This window comes from Phycodurus eques, chromosome 6 (genome assembly GCF_024500275.1).
Source record: "Phycodurus eques isolate BA_2022a chromosome 6, UOR_Pequ_1.1, whole genome shotgun sequence".
NCBI classification, from domain to species: Eukaryota; Metazoa; Chordata; class Actinopteri; order Syngnathiformes; family Syngnathidae; genus Phycodurus; species Phycodurus eques.
Window position 1 is genome coordinate 7,909,137 of NC_084530.1, and position 16,111 is coordinate 7,925,247.

The 16,111-nt window shown below is 42.5% G+C and overlaps 2 protein-coding genes across 2 annotated transcripts in view; one reads left to right on the forward strand and one right to left on the reverse strand.

Annotated features, from left to right (window-relative positions):
* Window positions 1-483: 483 nt before the first annotated feature.
* LOC133404596 (beta-2-glycoprotein 1-like) lies at window positions 484-9,245 on the reverse strand. The gene is made up of 8 exons (XM_061680641.1): window positions 9,168-9,245; window positions 8,438-8,614; window positions 4,901-4,997; window positions 3,756-3,832; window positions 3,107-3,295; window positions 1,404-1,583; window positions 751-948; window positions 484-548 (listed from the first exon to the last, which is right to left on the reverse strand). The coding sequence occupies exons 1-8, from the start codon at window positions 9,235-9,237 to the stop codon at window positions 484-486; spliced, it is 1,053 nt and encodes a 350-aa protein (XP_061536625.1). The 5' UTR covers window positions 9,238-9,245.
* Window positions 9,246-11,983: 2,738 nt separating this feature from the next.
* prkcaa (protein kinase C, alpha, a) overlaps window positions 11,984-16,111 on the forward strand; it is a 162,817-nt gene continuing 158,689 nt past the window's right edge. Inside the window, exon 1 of the mRNA XM_061680640.1 lies at window positions 11,984-12,291. Coding sequence (XP_061536624.1) covers window positions 12,125-12,291 — 167 coding nt within the window. The 5' untranslated portion in view covers window positions 11,984-12,124. The remainder of the gene's footprint in view (window positions 12,292-16,111) is intronic.

Below are 16,111 nucleotides of genomic sequence, written 5' to 3' on the forward strand. Positions count from 1 at the left end.
CTATCCATCCATCCATATTTTTGCACCGCTTTAGCCTCACAAGGGTTGCGGGCGTGCTGGATCCTATCCCAGCTATCATCGGGCGAGAAGCGGGGTACACCCTGAACTGGTCGCCAGCCCATCGCAGGGCACATATAAACAAACAACCATGTGTATACACCTTCACACCTAAGGGCAAGTTAGAGTCTCCAATCAACCTACATGCATGTTTTGGGGACGTAGGAGGAAACCGCAGCGCCCGGAGAAAACCCACGCAAGCACTGGGAGAAGCGGCTCAGAAAATGGATGGATGGATATATATCTATATGTACTTACATTTGTATTGTTTTAATTTAAAATAGAGTTGAATTTTAAAATATTCTACAGAAGACATCACACACAGGTGGAACAAAACTTTATTGTTATCGACCAGAACAATGCTGTGATATTGCTCTGGGTATTACAGTGATGTAATCATCATCTGAGAACGGATCTGCTCTCATCTCAGCACTCTTCTATTTCTGATGGAAGTGAACCAGAATCAAAGGTATACTCAAGTACGCTTGGCTCTAAAAGGAAGCACAAAGAATTGGTTACAATATAGACTTGTTTGGAATTTAATTGAAAGAAGACACCAAGAAGCTGGTTTTGGGAGCTGCTAAAGTTTTGTCGATTATTGTTTCTGAATTAAGTTTTTGTAGCATTTGAACAACTGTTAGTCTGGCCAATAAATATGTATATACATCATGCATCCAACATATGCACTACTACCTTCATGGCATTCAGGGATTTTTAGTTTTCCATCGATGCACTGAGTTGACACAGCATAGCCGCACTTCCTGACCTTGTCCAAGCAGTAGACTGATACAATGTCATTATGGAAGACTTTGTTTGGCTCGAGGTCTGCAATCCAGAGTTTTTTTTCTTTGTACAGTATTCTTCCTCTTTTTATGTCAACGCTACAAGGAGCTGCGTGTCACAGAAACGGCACAACATGAAACATGATGATGAGCTAAACATAAATTAAGTTAAATAGCTTGGATTGTTATGCGTAAAAAATGCAAAAATGAAACTGACAAAAGACCCTCATAAAACATACACTTGATAGACTATAACCTACTCTGTCCATTTTTGACTACTCATCCTCTTCAGGATCCCTTGTGGGCTGGAGCCTATCCCAGCTCTCTTTCAACAAGAGAAAATAAATCACAGCACGTATAGACAACCATTTACACTTACATTCACGACGATAGGCTATTTAGTCTTCAGTTGACCTATTGTGCATATTATTATTTCTTTTGCCAAAGTACCCATAAAACCCACGCAAATATTGGAAGAACACACAACTACCACATAGAAAGGCTTGAGGGGTGCCACCCCTTAATGTATTGCATAAATATAAAATTATGGTTACATTGACCTACCTTTACAGGCTGGTTTTTCAGACCAATCTCCATTCTTCTGGCAAACAATTTGGAAGGTTCCTGCCAGCACATAGTCACCATTGCATCCATACTGCATTGTCTCCATGAATTCGTAATTTCGCTGCTCGTTGCTGGACATGTAACCATTGAAAATGTTCTCTGGTGTAGGGCACGTGACCACTGGAAAGATTTTGTATTACAGAGATTAATATTGATGATGAAAGCATTCTTTTGAATCAATGATCAAATTTAATAAATATACTCAAATTTCTTGCAAGAAGTAACAGTCAGAAAACCCCAAAATGGTCAAATCCAACTCAACAGTCAGCCCTCACCAGCACACTGAACCATGTCAGAGTCTGCAATCTACATGTCATTTGATTGTTTTTCACTTGGTTTTGGAATTACATAGGTCGGTCTCAATGCACTGCGATTGGCTGGCAACCAGTTCAGGGTGTACCCCGCCTCCTGCCCGATGACAGCTGGGATAGGCTCCAGCACGCCCGCGACCCTAGTGAGGAGAAGCGGCTCAGAAAATGGATGGATGGATGGCTCTCAATGCAAGGGATGGATGATATTGTGTATTATGTTTTTTATTTGGCATGTTTTCTTTTTACTCACTTCATGGAGACCAGGAGACACATACTATTCCTAAAGAACATGAAAAAAGCCTGAAGGGAATAAAAAGCAGTCACTGATTGTGTAGTGGTACATTCCCCTAACTTTGGTACAGGCAGCGTGGTTTCGGTTTCCCACTCATGTGAGTGTGAATGGTTGTCCGTGTATATATGTGCACTGCGACTGACTGGCGACCAGTTCAGGGTGTAGTCCGCCTTTTGCCCGACTTCTGCTGGGACAGGCTCCAGTCCCCCGTGACCCTGAACAGGATAAGTGGTATTGAGACTGGTTGGATGGATTGAAAAGCAGCTAATCTTGGGAGACCTCACTTCCAAGCGTTAAGGGACTTGCTCGACATCTGTGTTTTGCTTTTCTTTGGTTTGTTTGCTACACGCGGCACGGTGGCCGACTGGTTAGAGCGTCAGCCTCACAGTTCTGTGGACCCGGGTTCAATCCCCGGGCCCGCCTGTGTGGAGTTTGCATGTTCTCCCCGTGCCTGTGTGGTTCTTCTCTGGGCTCTCCGGTTTCCTCCCACATCCCAAAAACATGCATGAATTTGAGACTCTAAATTGCCCATAGGCATGACTGTGAGTGCGAATGGTTGTTTGTTCCTATGTGCCCTGCGATTGGCTGGCAACCAGTTCAGGGTGTATCCCGCCTCCTGCCCGATGACAGCTGGGATAGGGTCCAGCACCCCCGCGACCCTAGTGAGGAGAAGCGGCTCAGAAAATGGATGAATGGATGTTTGCAACATTTATTCCAAAAGGTGGACAATAATCGGCCCTTATCATTTGCCATTGGGTAAATGAGGGATGTTGGTAGGCCTATTTTAGAGTGGCTGAAGCCCTCCTAAAAAAAAAAAAAAAAAGTTTTGCTGTACGTTGTGTAGATAATTTTGGTTGGTTTGTTTCTTCCGCGCATGGCTCTTCAGCCACCTACTTTAGTCAGTTCGTGTTTTCCATTTTCTTGTCACTTTTTTTATAAATTCACGCTGGCATGCTCTTTATAGTCAATGAAGGCTATTTTTATTTATTTATTTATTTTTTAAAAAATCGAATTTATCTGCTAATTGGCACTTACTATACCTTGACATTTGGGTGTCTTGGTCCAGTTGCCGCTGGCAGTGCACTCTGCATGAGCGTTTCCAAAGAGGACGTATGGAGGCAGGCACTTATATGTCCCATGGGTGCCAAAATAAGTTGTGTTTTCTCTGACCTTCTTGTTGAAACTGATAAGACCAAACTTTGGGATTGGAGCAAGACCACAGGACACAGCTGCAAGACGAAAACATTGACAGTTCTGTATGACTATATTTACCAATTAATTGAATGTAAAAATACTGAAATGGTTTTGAATGTGGCACAGTGGACAACTGGTTAGCACATCTGCCTCACAGTTCTGAGGACCCGTTCAAATCCAGCCTCCCCTGTGTGGAGTTTGCATGTTCTCCCAGTGCCTGCGTGGGTTTTCTCCGGGCACTGCGGTTTCCTCCCACATTCCAAAAACATGCACGGTAGGTTAATTGAAGACTATAAATTGTCCGTAGGTGTGAATGTGAGTGCGAATGGTTGTTTGCTTATATGTGCCCTGCGATTGGTTGGCATCCAGTTCAGGGTGTACCCCGCCTCTTGCCCAAAGATAGTTGGTATAGGCTCCAGCACGCCCGCAACTCTAGTGAGGATAAGCGGTACAGAAGATGAATGAATGGATGGAAGGAAATGGTGGACTACATACGTTTGCACTCTGGTACTGATGTGCTCCATGTTCCATTTGCTTGGCATTTAACAGTGTTGGGTCCAGACAGGGTGTACCTATAGAGAGCAAAGACATCATTTGTTGATAATTTCTTAGACAGCCAGATTTGTTTAATTGGATTTCAAGTATAGATAAACAAGGAGAATGATTAACTACCAGTCAAACTCAAGAGACTAGATGCATTGGAATCTCCAAAGTTGAATGTCTCAAAAGGGAAAGGTGCAATGTATTGAGAAATGCAATCTCTACCAAAGGGTACCAGTGATGGCAGAGAACCCAAAATGTTGCGACACTGAAAAGCGATTAACCTGTCATGACTGCTCAGAGCATTACAGTCACACATCTGCCATGCACACCAAAGTGAAGGCTACTTGTTGAATGATTATAATCCTGTTTTGATGTACAGCAGTTAACCTATATTTACACTTGAGTCAACTCACCTCATGCATGATCAATTGGTTAGACATTTTAATTTATTTTCTATTTAGTTTTATTGTACAGTATCTGTTACAAGAAAATGTGGTCAACTTTGAAGGGTCCTCTGAATTCAATTGAGTAAACTTTACTGAGGTTGCTTAGTACAGACGCTTTCCAAAAAAATTGAATATCATGGAAAAGTTTATTTCCATAATGCATTCAAAATGTTAAACCTTTTTAGATTCAGGGCCAACAATTTAAACCATTTTGAGTGTTTAGTTTTACATAAATTGGGTTTATGGCTCGTAAAAGCCACGAAATCAGGAATTCAAAAAATTTTAATACTGTGAAGAAATCTGCCCAAATTTTGCAGGTCATAAATGTTTTAAACTGAGTGTAAGACACTAATCATCTACGAAACTCAAAGCACCTGCACAGGTTTCCCCAGGTGTCATTAAATTGCTTTAGTTTGGTTCCATTGTCTCAGTTGGGTTCAATATGGGCAAGACTGCAGACTTGACAACTGGCCAGAAGACTACCATTGATACCCTCCATAGGATGGGTAAGCAAAAACGTTCATGGCTAAGGAGGCTGGCTGTTCACAGAGTGCTGTGTCCAAGCATATCAATGAAAAGTCTAGTGGAAGGACAAAATGCGTCAGGAGAAGATGCCCTTCAGTGGAATTCAACAAGAAGTTCTCACTTTACCCCTCATGACAGGTATAGTTGATTATACTCTGGTACACCGTATCCTCATAGTGCAGTTCTCCATTGGACAGTGGGTCAGGATAAGGACAACGTTTTGCTACAAGATAGAATACAGTATTACTGTGTAATAGAGAGTCTGTATACAGATTTACTACATTTTCAATGACTAAAGAACAGTGGATCAGAATTAACCATCAAACTAAAATAACCATTGAACTTGATTTTAAACAATTTATTTTGGAAGTGTAGAAATAATTACTCAGCTCAGAATAATTATGGCAAAAAGTGACAATGATACATATTGTTGAATCTGTATGAACATGAATTGTGAAAAACAATATACAGTAATAATGGAAGTCAAAATTATATTAAACATAATTCAGTATTTCTCTGACTGTGTCAATAAATATGAGCATTATTCTTTGCAAAGGCAGTTTTATTTTTATAGTGGACCTCATTTGTGTGCAAGGGTACTTAATAAAAAGTGTCTGATTCTAAACAGGTCTTTTCTTTCGGCTTGTCCCGTTAGGGGTCACCGAAGCGCTTAATCCTTTTCCATGTAAGCCCTTCTTCTGTATCCTCCTCTCTAACACCTACTGACCTCATGTCTTCTGTCACTACATTAATCAACCTTCTCTTAGGTCAACCCTGGACGTCTCTTGCCTGGCAGTTCCATCCTCATTATCCATCTACCAATATTCTCACTATCTCTCCTCTGGATGTGTCCAAGCCATTGAAGTTTGCGCTCTCTGTTTCCAAAACATCTAACCTTGGCTGTTCCTTTGAGCTAATTTCTTATCCTATCCAACTTGGTCACTCCTAGAGAGAACTTCATCATCTCATGTCACATAACACACCTGACTCTTTCCTTCACCTATTCCAACCCGCTTGGACCTGTTACTTCACCTCCTTACCACACTCACCATTGCTCTGGACTGTTGCCCCTAAGTATTTAAAGTCCTACTTTGTCACCATCTCTTCTCCATGTAGCCCCACTCTTCCTTCTCCACCCCTCTCATTCATGCACTTACAGTATATTCTGTCTTACTTTGACTAATCTTCATTCCTCTTCTTTCCAGCCCATGCCTCCACCTTTCTAAATGTTCCTCCACCTGCTCTGTGTTTTGACTGCAGATCAGTCATCTGATCCTTGATGCAGTCCCACCTCCACCTTAAATTCCTCTGTCACACCTACAGCACACCTCACCACCGCTCTGCTGCCCTCATACATGTCCTGTACTATTCTAACCTATTTCTCTGCTACTCCAGACTCCTTCATGCACTACCACAGTTCCTTCTCTGTTCCCTGTCATAGCCTTTCTCAAGATATCCAAAGACACAATGCAGCTCCCTCTGACATTCTCTGTATTTCTCCATCAGCACCCTCAAGGCAAATAATGCATCTGTGGTACTCTTTCTAGGCATGAAACCATACTGTTGCTCACAAATACTCACTTCTGTCCTGAGTCTAGCCTCCACTACTCTTTCCTGTAACTTCATTGTGTGGCTCATCAGCTTGATTAATCTATAGTTCCCACAGCTCTGCACATCACCCTTGTTCTTAAAAATGAGCATCAGCACACCTTTCCTCCATTCCTGTGCCAACTCCTCACCTGCTAGAATTCTGTTGAAGAACCTGCTTCAATATCTCCACAGGTATGTCATTAGAACCAACGGCCTTTTCCTTCCTTTCCGACCCCCCCGCCCCCACACCCTTACTCATCACTGCTACTTTCTGGTCTTCCATACTTGCCTCTACTCTTCCTTCTTTCATTTATCGCATTCATCAACTTCTCAAAGTATTCTTTCCATCGATCCAGCGTACTACTGGCACCAGTCAACACATTTTCATCTCTAGCCATCACTCTAACATGCTGCATATCCTTCCCATCTCGATACCTCTGTCTGGCCAACCTGTATATATTGTTTTCTCCTTATTTAGTGTTCAACATGTCATCATATGCCTCTTGTTTGGCCTTTTCCACCTCTACCTTCGCCCTGACGCATCTGTGTATTCTCCTCTCCTTGGTCCTCGGTGTCACTCTTCTTCCTAGCTAACCTTGTATGCTTTCCTGCACTTTGTTCCACCTCCAAGTCTCCTTCTCCCCCTTTTGTACCAGACGATGCACCAAGTACTCTCCTGGCTGTCTCTTTAATCACCTTGGCTGTATTGGTCCAGTCTTCTGGAAGCTCCTCTTGTCCACTAAGAGCCTTTTTCGCCTCTTCTCGAAAAGCCGCACAACACTATTCCTCTCAGCTTCCACTACATGGTTCTCTGCTCTGCCTTTTTCTTAATCTTCCTCCCCACCACCAGAGTCATTTTACACACCACCATCCTATGCTGTGTAGCCACAATCTCCCCTACCACTACCTAACAGTCATTAACCTTCTTCAGATTAGATCGAACGCACAAGATGTAATCCACCTGCGTGCTTCTACCGCCGCTCTTGTAGGTCACCCTATGTTCCTTCCTCTTCTGGGGGAAAAAAAGTGTTCACTACAGCCATTTCCATCCTTTTTGCAAAGTCGACCACAATCTGTCCCTCCAAATTCCTTTCCTGGATGCCAAATTTACTCATGACTTCTTCATCACACCTGTTTCCTTCACCAACATGAACATTACAATCTGTGCCAATCATGACTCCTCTCTTTCTAGCTCTTTGTGTGTGCGTGCGTGCGTGTGTTGCTCAGAACTACTTCGTCTCGCTCCTGCCAGAATTTCATCTCGAGTTTACATCCTACCTGTCGGGCACAACAACTAATTACATTAAACATAACACCCTCAATTTCAAATTTCAGTTGATATGACACTTTTTACCTCCAGGACATTCTTAACCAACACTTCCTTTAAAACAATTCCTACTACATTTCTCTTCCCATCTACAATAAGGTCAAATACTTTGAACCCTGCTTCTAACCTTACTGCTTTCCCACCTGCTCTCCTGGACACACAATATGTCTACCTTTCTCCTAATAATCATGACAAACAACATCCTCGCTCTTCCTGATATATTTCTAACATTCTAGGCTTTTGTTTATTTCTACCCAAGAACTGTCTTTCTGCCTCTCTTTCGTCAGTAGCTGAATTTCCACCGGTGCCCTGTAGGTTAACGACGCTGGTGGCAGACGTTGTTAATTCTATCCGGTACGGAATTCTTTGACCGAACGCTCATATTTTAAGACAGATGCCCTTCATGATGCAACCCTCTGCATTTATCTAGCCTTGGGACCGGCCTACACTTTGCACTGGCTTATGCCCCCTGGCTTCATTCCCATTCTAAACAGTTGTTTATGCTAACTTTATGCAGTTTAAAAAATAACCACATTACTTTCTTAAAAACACTACGAGCATATCAACTACAAACACTATCATGTCTTATTAGTATCACTATTAATAAACATAGTGCTGAAAGCCCTGTATGCAGTGATCTAATTAAGACACCAACTATTCCCTGCCTAGAATTGTTTTGTGGAGGGGGGAATCAAGGAAATGTGTACATTTGCGGTCACATTAAATAACAATTAAGTGAGACTCACCAATGCACATGAATTTGGTTCCAGTCCAATTTCCATTCTCAGTACATACAATTTTCCGAGGGCCCAACATGGACGTGTATCCCAGTTTACAAGTCAGTGCTAACTCTGCACCGGGGCCAAAGTACCTCTGCTGATTCACTGTTTCAATGTTGGCATCCAACTCGGGCATTAAACATACTGCAACGACAAACACACAATTAGTGACTGACTGACTAAAAACATAAAGCAAGTGTTGGTAACCATTTGGGTTATTACTCCAGTCATCCTGTTTGGTTTAGTGCTTGTCCTCATTTAGGGTCTCGGGGGAGCTGGAGCCTATTCCAGCTGACTTTGAGTGAGAGTCACTGTACACCCTGGACTGGTCACCCCTCGCCAGTCAATCGCAGGGAATAAATTGACAAACGACCAGTCATTCACAGCCACACCAATAATTCAGTCTTCAGTTAACCAAACACGCATGTTTTGGAATGTGGGATTAAGGAGAAAACCAACACAATCACACGGAAAACATGCAAACTCCACACAGACAGCCTAAGATGAGACTCAAGCCCAGAATCTTTCGACTATGAGGCAGCCATAATAACCACATTTACCATTATGTATAGCCATGCTATTGCGCAATGTTATATAGTAAATTGGTTGGTTAGTTAGTATTAGCGTTCATCTACAATCAGTCATTAGGTTAGCAAATACAAAACGGGCATCATTTGTGACATGAAAATGTAAATACCGTTGCCTTTTTGTGCTGTCACAAGCGTAAAAAATGTGCCGAGAAGCAGCACATTGAAAATGTATTCCATCCTGAGGAAGAACGTGCAGGAATTTGTGGTGTCTTTCCTGTGGTGACCAGTACACTTTCTGTCATGCGTGTTGACTTTGTTACTGATGTTTGTGCTTCTCCAAAAGTAAACAGATAAGAGAAGTGCACGAGTTTCTAACGGAGGATCCTCTGGTTTTGAGGCCCCTGTCAGCAAGTAACTCATAAAAATCTGTAATTCTTCATATTCCCAAGACTGGTGATGTTTCCAACCTCGTAAGAACAGTTTGAGGAAAGCTTGGTCCATAAAGGGATGCTTAGGTGAGGTTTTTGGTGTCGAAGAAGTTGACCCCCCCCCCCCGCCCCCCCCCAAATACATACCCCCCCAAATACATTTGGGATGAACTGAATGGTCACAATAACTGTTGCTGAAAAAACTAACGAATGATAACAAGAAAAAAACAATACAGTACATTAATAACTTAATGACCCATCACCACACATTTTTCTTACAACACATATGCTGCTGTCAAATAACACTTATGGAAATAAAATTGGACAATTGATACTGTTACACAATGGATGACTGCTTAGCACATCTGCCTCGCCGTTCTGAGGACCTGGGTTCAAATCCGGCCTCGCCCTTGTGGAGTTTGCATGTTCTCCCTGTGCCTGTGTGGGTTTTCTCCGGGTACTCTGGTTTCCTCCCACATGCCAAAAAATGCATGGTAGGTTGATTGAAGACTCTAAATTGCCCGTAGTTGTGAGTGTGAATGGTGGTTTGTTTATATGTGCCCTGCGATTGGCTGGCGACCAGTTAAGGGTGTACCCCGTCTCGCTCACAGTTAGCTGGGATAGGCTCCAGCATACCTGTGAGGATAAGCGGTGTAGAAAATGGATGGATGGATGATACTGTTAATCCATCCATCCATCCATTCATCCATCCGTTTTCGTTCGTGCTTACTGGTCAATAGCCAATCAGAGAGCACATACAATATAGACCAACAACCATTCAAACTCCCATTCATACCTAGAGTAAGGACAATTTAGTGTCTTAAGTCAACTTAACCTACATGTTTATGGAATGTGCGGGAAGAATATGCAAACTCCACACAGAAATGCCGGAGACAGGACACACACCTACATCTGTGAGTCTGATGTGCTAACCATTTGGCTACCATGCTGCCCTTTATAAAATACTGTCAGGTATTTCCAGCCATTCATTCGTGTTTTTTTTAATAGTGCTTATCCTTAATAGGGAGCCTGCCCCAGCTGACTTTTGTGCCACCAACAATGTAATTCTCCGATTTTCCGCACGATGGCGACCTCAGGCAACACTCCCAGGACAGGACCGTGGTCCGCGTCTCCACCCCAAGACGTGACAACAGGAAACTTGAGTAGGAACATAGCAGAATCAAGTGTTTATACCATTGACAAACATGTTTGTCTTCAAAATAAAAGTCTTGCACCATTCGACCCAATGTAACGAACGAAAGACTTTAGTACTCAAAACGATTTTTCAGGTATCTGTACTTGAGTATTTTATTTTCTGATGACTTCTTACCTCAGTGGAGCTCTAAGCAAAATGTTATTTTCCATCCATCTTCTGTACTGCTTATCCTCACCAGGGTCACGGGCTGCTGGAGCCTATCCCAGCTATCTTCGGGCGAGAGGCGGGGTACACCCTGAACTGGTCGCCAGCCACTCGCAGGGTACAGAGAAACAAACAACCATTCGCACTCACATTCACACCTACGGGCAATTTAGAGTCTTCAATTAACCTACCTCGCATGTTTTTGGAATGTGAGAGGAAACTGGAGTACCCAGAGAAAACGCACACAGCCACAGGGAGAACATGCAAACTGCACACAGGCGAGGCCAGATTCGAACCTGGGTCCTCAGAATTGTGAGGCATAACCAGTCGTTTACCGTGCCGCAAACCTTTAACAAAACAAATACTGGTACCGAAATCCAAATACAATTTTTTTTATGTTACTCTGTTCTTCCTCTACTCGCCCAGTCCAGAGTAAGAGGACAATTTATTTCATCCTTTTAAAAAAAAAAAAAACATTTTATACCTCTAAATTGATTTGCAAGAATAAATAAAACCACCATTTAAAAACAGTATTTTAAGATCAGTTGGGTTATATTTGTCTGATATTTACATTTGTTTGGTGGTCTTAAATATTAAAGTTGGGAAACTATGCAAAAATCTAAGAATTTGAGAAGGGGGCCAATACTTTATCACGGCACTGTACCTTAGATTTACCTTTAGTCATCGCTTGATGATGTCATTTCTGCTGAGTCTTGTCGCTCACGTATTTTCCTCCATCCTCTCAATGGCTCGTAGAAATATTTTAGCAAGAAGTTCGCGAAATGCCATCCTGCACCTTTGTGTTCTATACCCCCGCCCTGAGGATAGTGTCCTGTGCTATTGAAGTTGCAATGCGTGTGGTAGCTTCGTTATTGAGTTCGGGGGAGGCTGGGTATGGGCAGGCCAATGATCTTTGCAGCAGTGTTGGTTATGTGTATGAGTTAAATGAAGTTTTTAATAGACAATATGGTATAGAAACAGGTGGAGCATTACAGTAAAATAGGTTGGGTGATGCTGACAGTCTCTGGTGACACCGTTTTTAAATGTCCATAATGTGCTGGTCAAAGCCTTGTAGGCCGTGCTTCTCGGGCGCTGTGGGAGAAACTGAGATCCCTTTACTTTGAAGGTCACACCGGATATACTGTTTGTATTCCGCCATGGCTAACTTGACGGCGCTTGAACCTGACAGCGGAGCGACCACAGGCGGGGAAAGCCTTCCCTCACTCACACTCACCGAGTGAACGGCGTCTCGCTCTCTGCTGGCTCCCGACTGAGCCTCGCGCAAGACAAACAGACGCTCGGAACACCAGCGACACGGCGCTTGCTTGCGTTGAACATGGCTGATACAAGTTTGAACGAGTCGTCCACCGAGGACGTTGCTAATAGGTTTGCTCGCAAAGGCGCCCTGAGGCAGAAAAACGTTCACGAAGTGAAGAACCACAAGTTTACAGCCAGGTTCTTCAAGCAGCCGACTTTCTGCAGCCACTGCACGGACTTCATCTGGTAAGGCACCCGTCTCCGCCTCCGCCTCCGCGCATGCATGCATGCAGCCTGTTGCATATTACGTTGCAACTTTGCGCCCGGGTGCCTCCTCCATGATGTTACGCAACTACACTTCGCAACTTTTCCCCACCCGATCCTGCAAATCTCACCACCTTGTCGATTGAGCTGTCAAAAAAGGAGACTTACTCAGAGATCCCGGAGCCAAATGGGAAAGGCCGTGTTGTTTGTTTTCCTCCTCAAAACACTGTATGTGTAAACGTTGCTTGAATGCGCGGTTTCCCTTGTAATTCAAAGTATTCATGTAGGATTAGACGACATTTGCTGCAATGTTTCCTGCTAAAGCTGATGGACATTACTGATGAGTCACTTCTTTTCTTTGCTGAGACATACTTGACGCATCCATAAGTCAGTTTTTTGTTGTTTTTGTTTTGGATTTCGTGCACATTTGAGAGGAATTCTCAACAAGACACTTACATTGAACGGGGCCATGTGGAGTAGTTTGTGGGGACAAAATGAATATGGAAAGTATGCGCTCTGTAAAAGTACCGAGACTGTCTTTGTCCACCCGACTAGATCAAACAAAGGTGACTATTTTCAATCATTTAAAAGTGTTTCAGTGTGAGTTTCGTTTTGCCAAAGAGGAAAAGCGTGATGATAGGATAACCACAGAACTGAAAGGAAGTGTTACAGTATGTGGGTTTCCGTCCCGCAGCTACTCAGTAGAATATGGCGAAAGTCGACGACAACAGGAGAATTATGGAATGTACAGAGGAAAGTTAGCTCTGTTATGCCAAGATCAGACCACAGGATTTTAGCCCCGATATTGGCCCAATTACCTATCGTGACCGATTTCCCAGATCGGGCCCGACATATTTTGTCGGGAACGACCGACGATACCTACGATATCCCTACCACGGCAAAATGAAAAGCCGAGCGTGTTTGATTTTTAAATTTTTTTAAAATTTATTTATTTATTTTTTCCGTGTCGTGTGACGTATCAACGGCAACTCTCCGACAGCGCACCTCCACCAGTTTAGCGAAGCTTTAGAGCATGATTCAACACAATGCCGGCACGTTTACGTACAGCCGTTAGTGCTAGCACTAGCTTGCTAGGCTACATAATATTTTTGTTGCCTGCTTGCGAGCCGTATCGTATGAAAAGTACGTGAACATACCTCGAGCAATCCTTGGATGAACGGCCTCTCCCGAGCACCGGTGACGACCACCACACGTTTTTCCTCATTTTATTCCCCTCCTCCAGGCATTAAGTGTTGTTGTGAAGAGACTCACATCCCAGGCAAATGCAGTAGGCTCAATCTCCCCACTTTCCTCACTGCATCACGCATTGTTCATGAGTTGTGTCACTGATGACTTAGTGCAGGGTTCTCCAACCTTTTTATCGTTTGTGAGATACCTTTACACACTAAAAGTGCCGGAGCGCTACTCATGTTCAGTAACGTTTATTAGCTTAACTGTGGCACAAGTGAATATGTTTGCTTTGCACATAACACACGTTCAAAAATGGCAATACAGCACTCGTATTGCGGGAAAATCTAATTTCCTATGATTATATATTTAAAGTTTGTAAACACCTGCATGTGCATTTTAATACTTTCTGTATAAAACCCCTAGTAATATTCACCCAAAAAATCAATTAAAGAAAAGAAAAACCAAAACAAAACGTATAGGGCTACCTACACCTCCAATGTGCATTTTAATACTAAAAGAATTATGTATAAAAACTCAAACTCTATTCACCAACTCTGTGGTATAGAAAATGGATGGCTGGTGATTCAATTTTGACACGCATGACATTAGAATTGGGCCCTGTGATTGTCTGGCGACCACTCCAGAGTGTCGTCTGCCTTTCGACCACCGGTCAGTAATAAGCGCCAGGTCCCCGAGTCACTGAACGCGAATGAGCGCTATCGAAAATGGATGGCGAGACGGATGTTTCAAGAAAGTGTTAATAATAAAACAAAGCAAAGGTTTGTTCGGAAAAAGTGTCCCTTTTATTTTCTTAGCATAGGTTGATAAAATATTTTTATTCATTCTTCTTTTTTTTGGAATACTTTATTTAACTGGTTTTCAGACACACAGAACATCAATTAACGTAATCCGATACACCTCCCCATAAACCCTCCCTTGGTACACAGAGCACAAAAAAAATAAATAAATAATAAAAATCGTTCATTCTCATATGTTTGACTGCATTTCATTTTTTCATGTATTTAATTCAGTGATTCTTTCGCATACCACTCAAGGAAGCCGGTGTACCACTTATGGTACCTGAAGCACCCATTTAGAATCACTGATTCACACAATAAATGTCCCTATGATTGGGCAGCTAGACGAACACACATCCAAATGTTTGACTAAGTTGTGGCTGTGGGGGGCTATTTTTGTTGGCGATATAATCGACATGGGCGCTTGCTTTTTAGGCGAGTGTGTGTATGGTTAAATTAGTTAGTGGTGGTGCCGTTGATCTGCAGCCTTGATGCGGTGGGGTAAACTGCTCTGAAGGCAGTCTGAAAGTCTCTTAAAGTCTCCAATGACAGCACACAAAAAGAATTGCTAGATTTATTGCTTATCACTTAAAAAAAAAAAGAAAGTCACTAGAGACGTCCGAAAAGTCGCTCGAAATAGTTATAAAGTCAGTAAGTTGGCAACACAGAGTAGCCGCTCACGTCAGCGCATGCCCAAGCTGAGTCCCCAGTCATCAGAATGAGTAGAGTTGTACTCATCATTTGCATTAGATGGAAGCGTCCCCCAAAACAGAGTAATTTCAACCGGATTGTGACAGGTGGATGTCAGGTGTACAGTCATTCTGTATCCTTTGTGTATTTTGAAAGAAGAATGTCAGAGCACTTTTATTAAGACACGAGAACTCTTGCAACGTTACACCTGGCCGCCAACTTCGTAGAATTCTCTAAGAAAACATGGAATGAGCACTTCGAACGCATCTAAAATCCTCCACATAACAAATACATTCAGGAAAAAACAATCTACTGCCTACACTGATCACAGAAATAATGCTCCATTTGCGCTCTTGAAGATGAGTTATTAGGGCAAGTGATGCCGTTTGATACGTCACGGTAACTTTGATGCGTCGACTTGGATAACGACCTTGGTTCGAGCGTATTGGTGGATATTTCTACTTGAAACTTGTCAGCCACTCAGAGAACGGGTTCCCCGAGTAGCAGGTGAAATGAAGGGATTCAGCAGAGACGGATAATGAAGTACTGTTTTACTCTAATTTGAAGGTGTTTTTTTTTTAATTTTTTATTTTTAACCACCATTTGTACAGACGATATCATACGAAAACGTTGCCCAAAAGGCCTTTTTTTTGTGTCTGTTTGATCAAAATAAGACATTTGCAAACATCTTATTCTTTGGAAAACAATTTTTTCAACACTTTGGACTGTTTTGTGACGCGCCATGGACCAAACCGGTAACTGAATCATAATCAAATTATGTTTGTGCATTTTCTGCGCTGTCAATTTGAAATAATGTCCTGCTTTTGAATAAAGGGATGGATATTTTAAAAAGAACCCCAAAAAAATGTGATTCATTTATTAATTGAAAAAAAATAATCGACCGTTCAAAATAATTGTTCGTTGCAGCCCTCTTTGATTTAATGAGGATTTCGCAGTTTCACTGTACAGTTCAGTGTGCATATCAGGGGTTGAACCGATTAGTCGATTATTCGGCACGTCGACTTTACCACCCCGCAATGACGGTTATAGCGTGACATTGATTAATAGCCAATCACGTCGTTTTGCAATTTGCATTAACAGCGTGGACGCCTGCAGGTAAGGAG

Coding starts and splice junctions, on each gene's coding strand:
- LOC133404596 (XM_061680641.1), bottom strand. CDS start 9,237: ATGGAATACATTTTCAATGTGCTGCTTCTCGGCACATTTTTTACGCTT. Junction 3,296..3,755: donor ATCAGTACCAGAGTGCAAAC/GTATGTAGTCCA, acceptor TTCGTCTTGCAG/CTGTGTCCTGTGGTCTTGCT. Junction 549..750: donor AATCCCTGAATGCCATGAAG/GTAGTAGTGCAT, acceptor GCTTCCTTTTAG/AGCCAAGCGTACTTGAGTAT.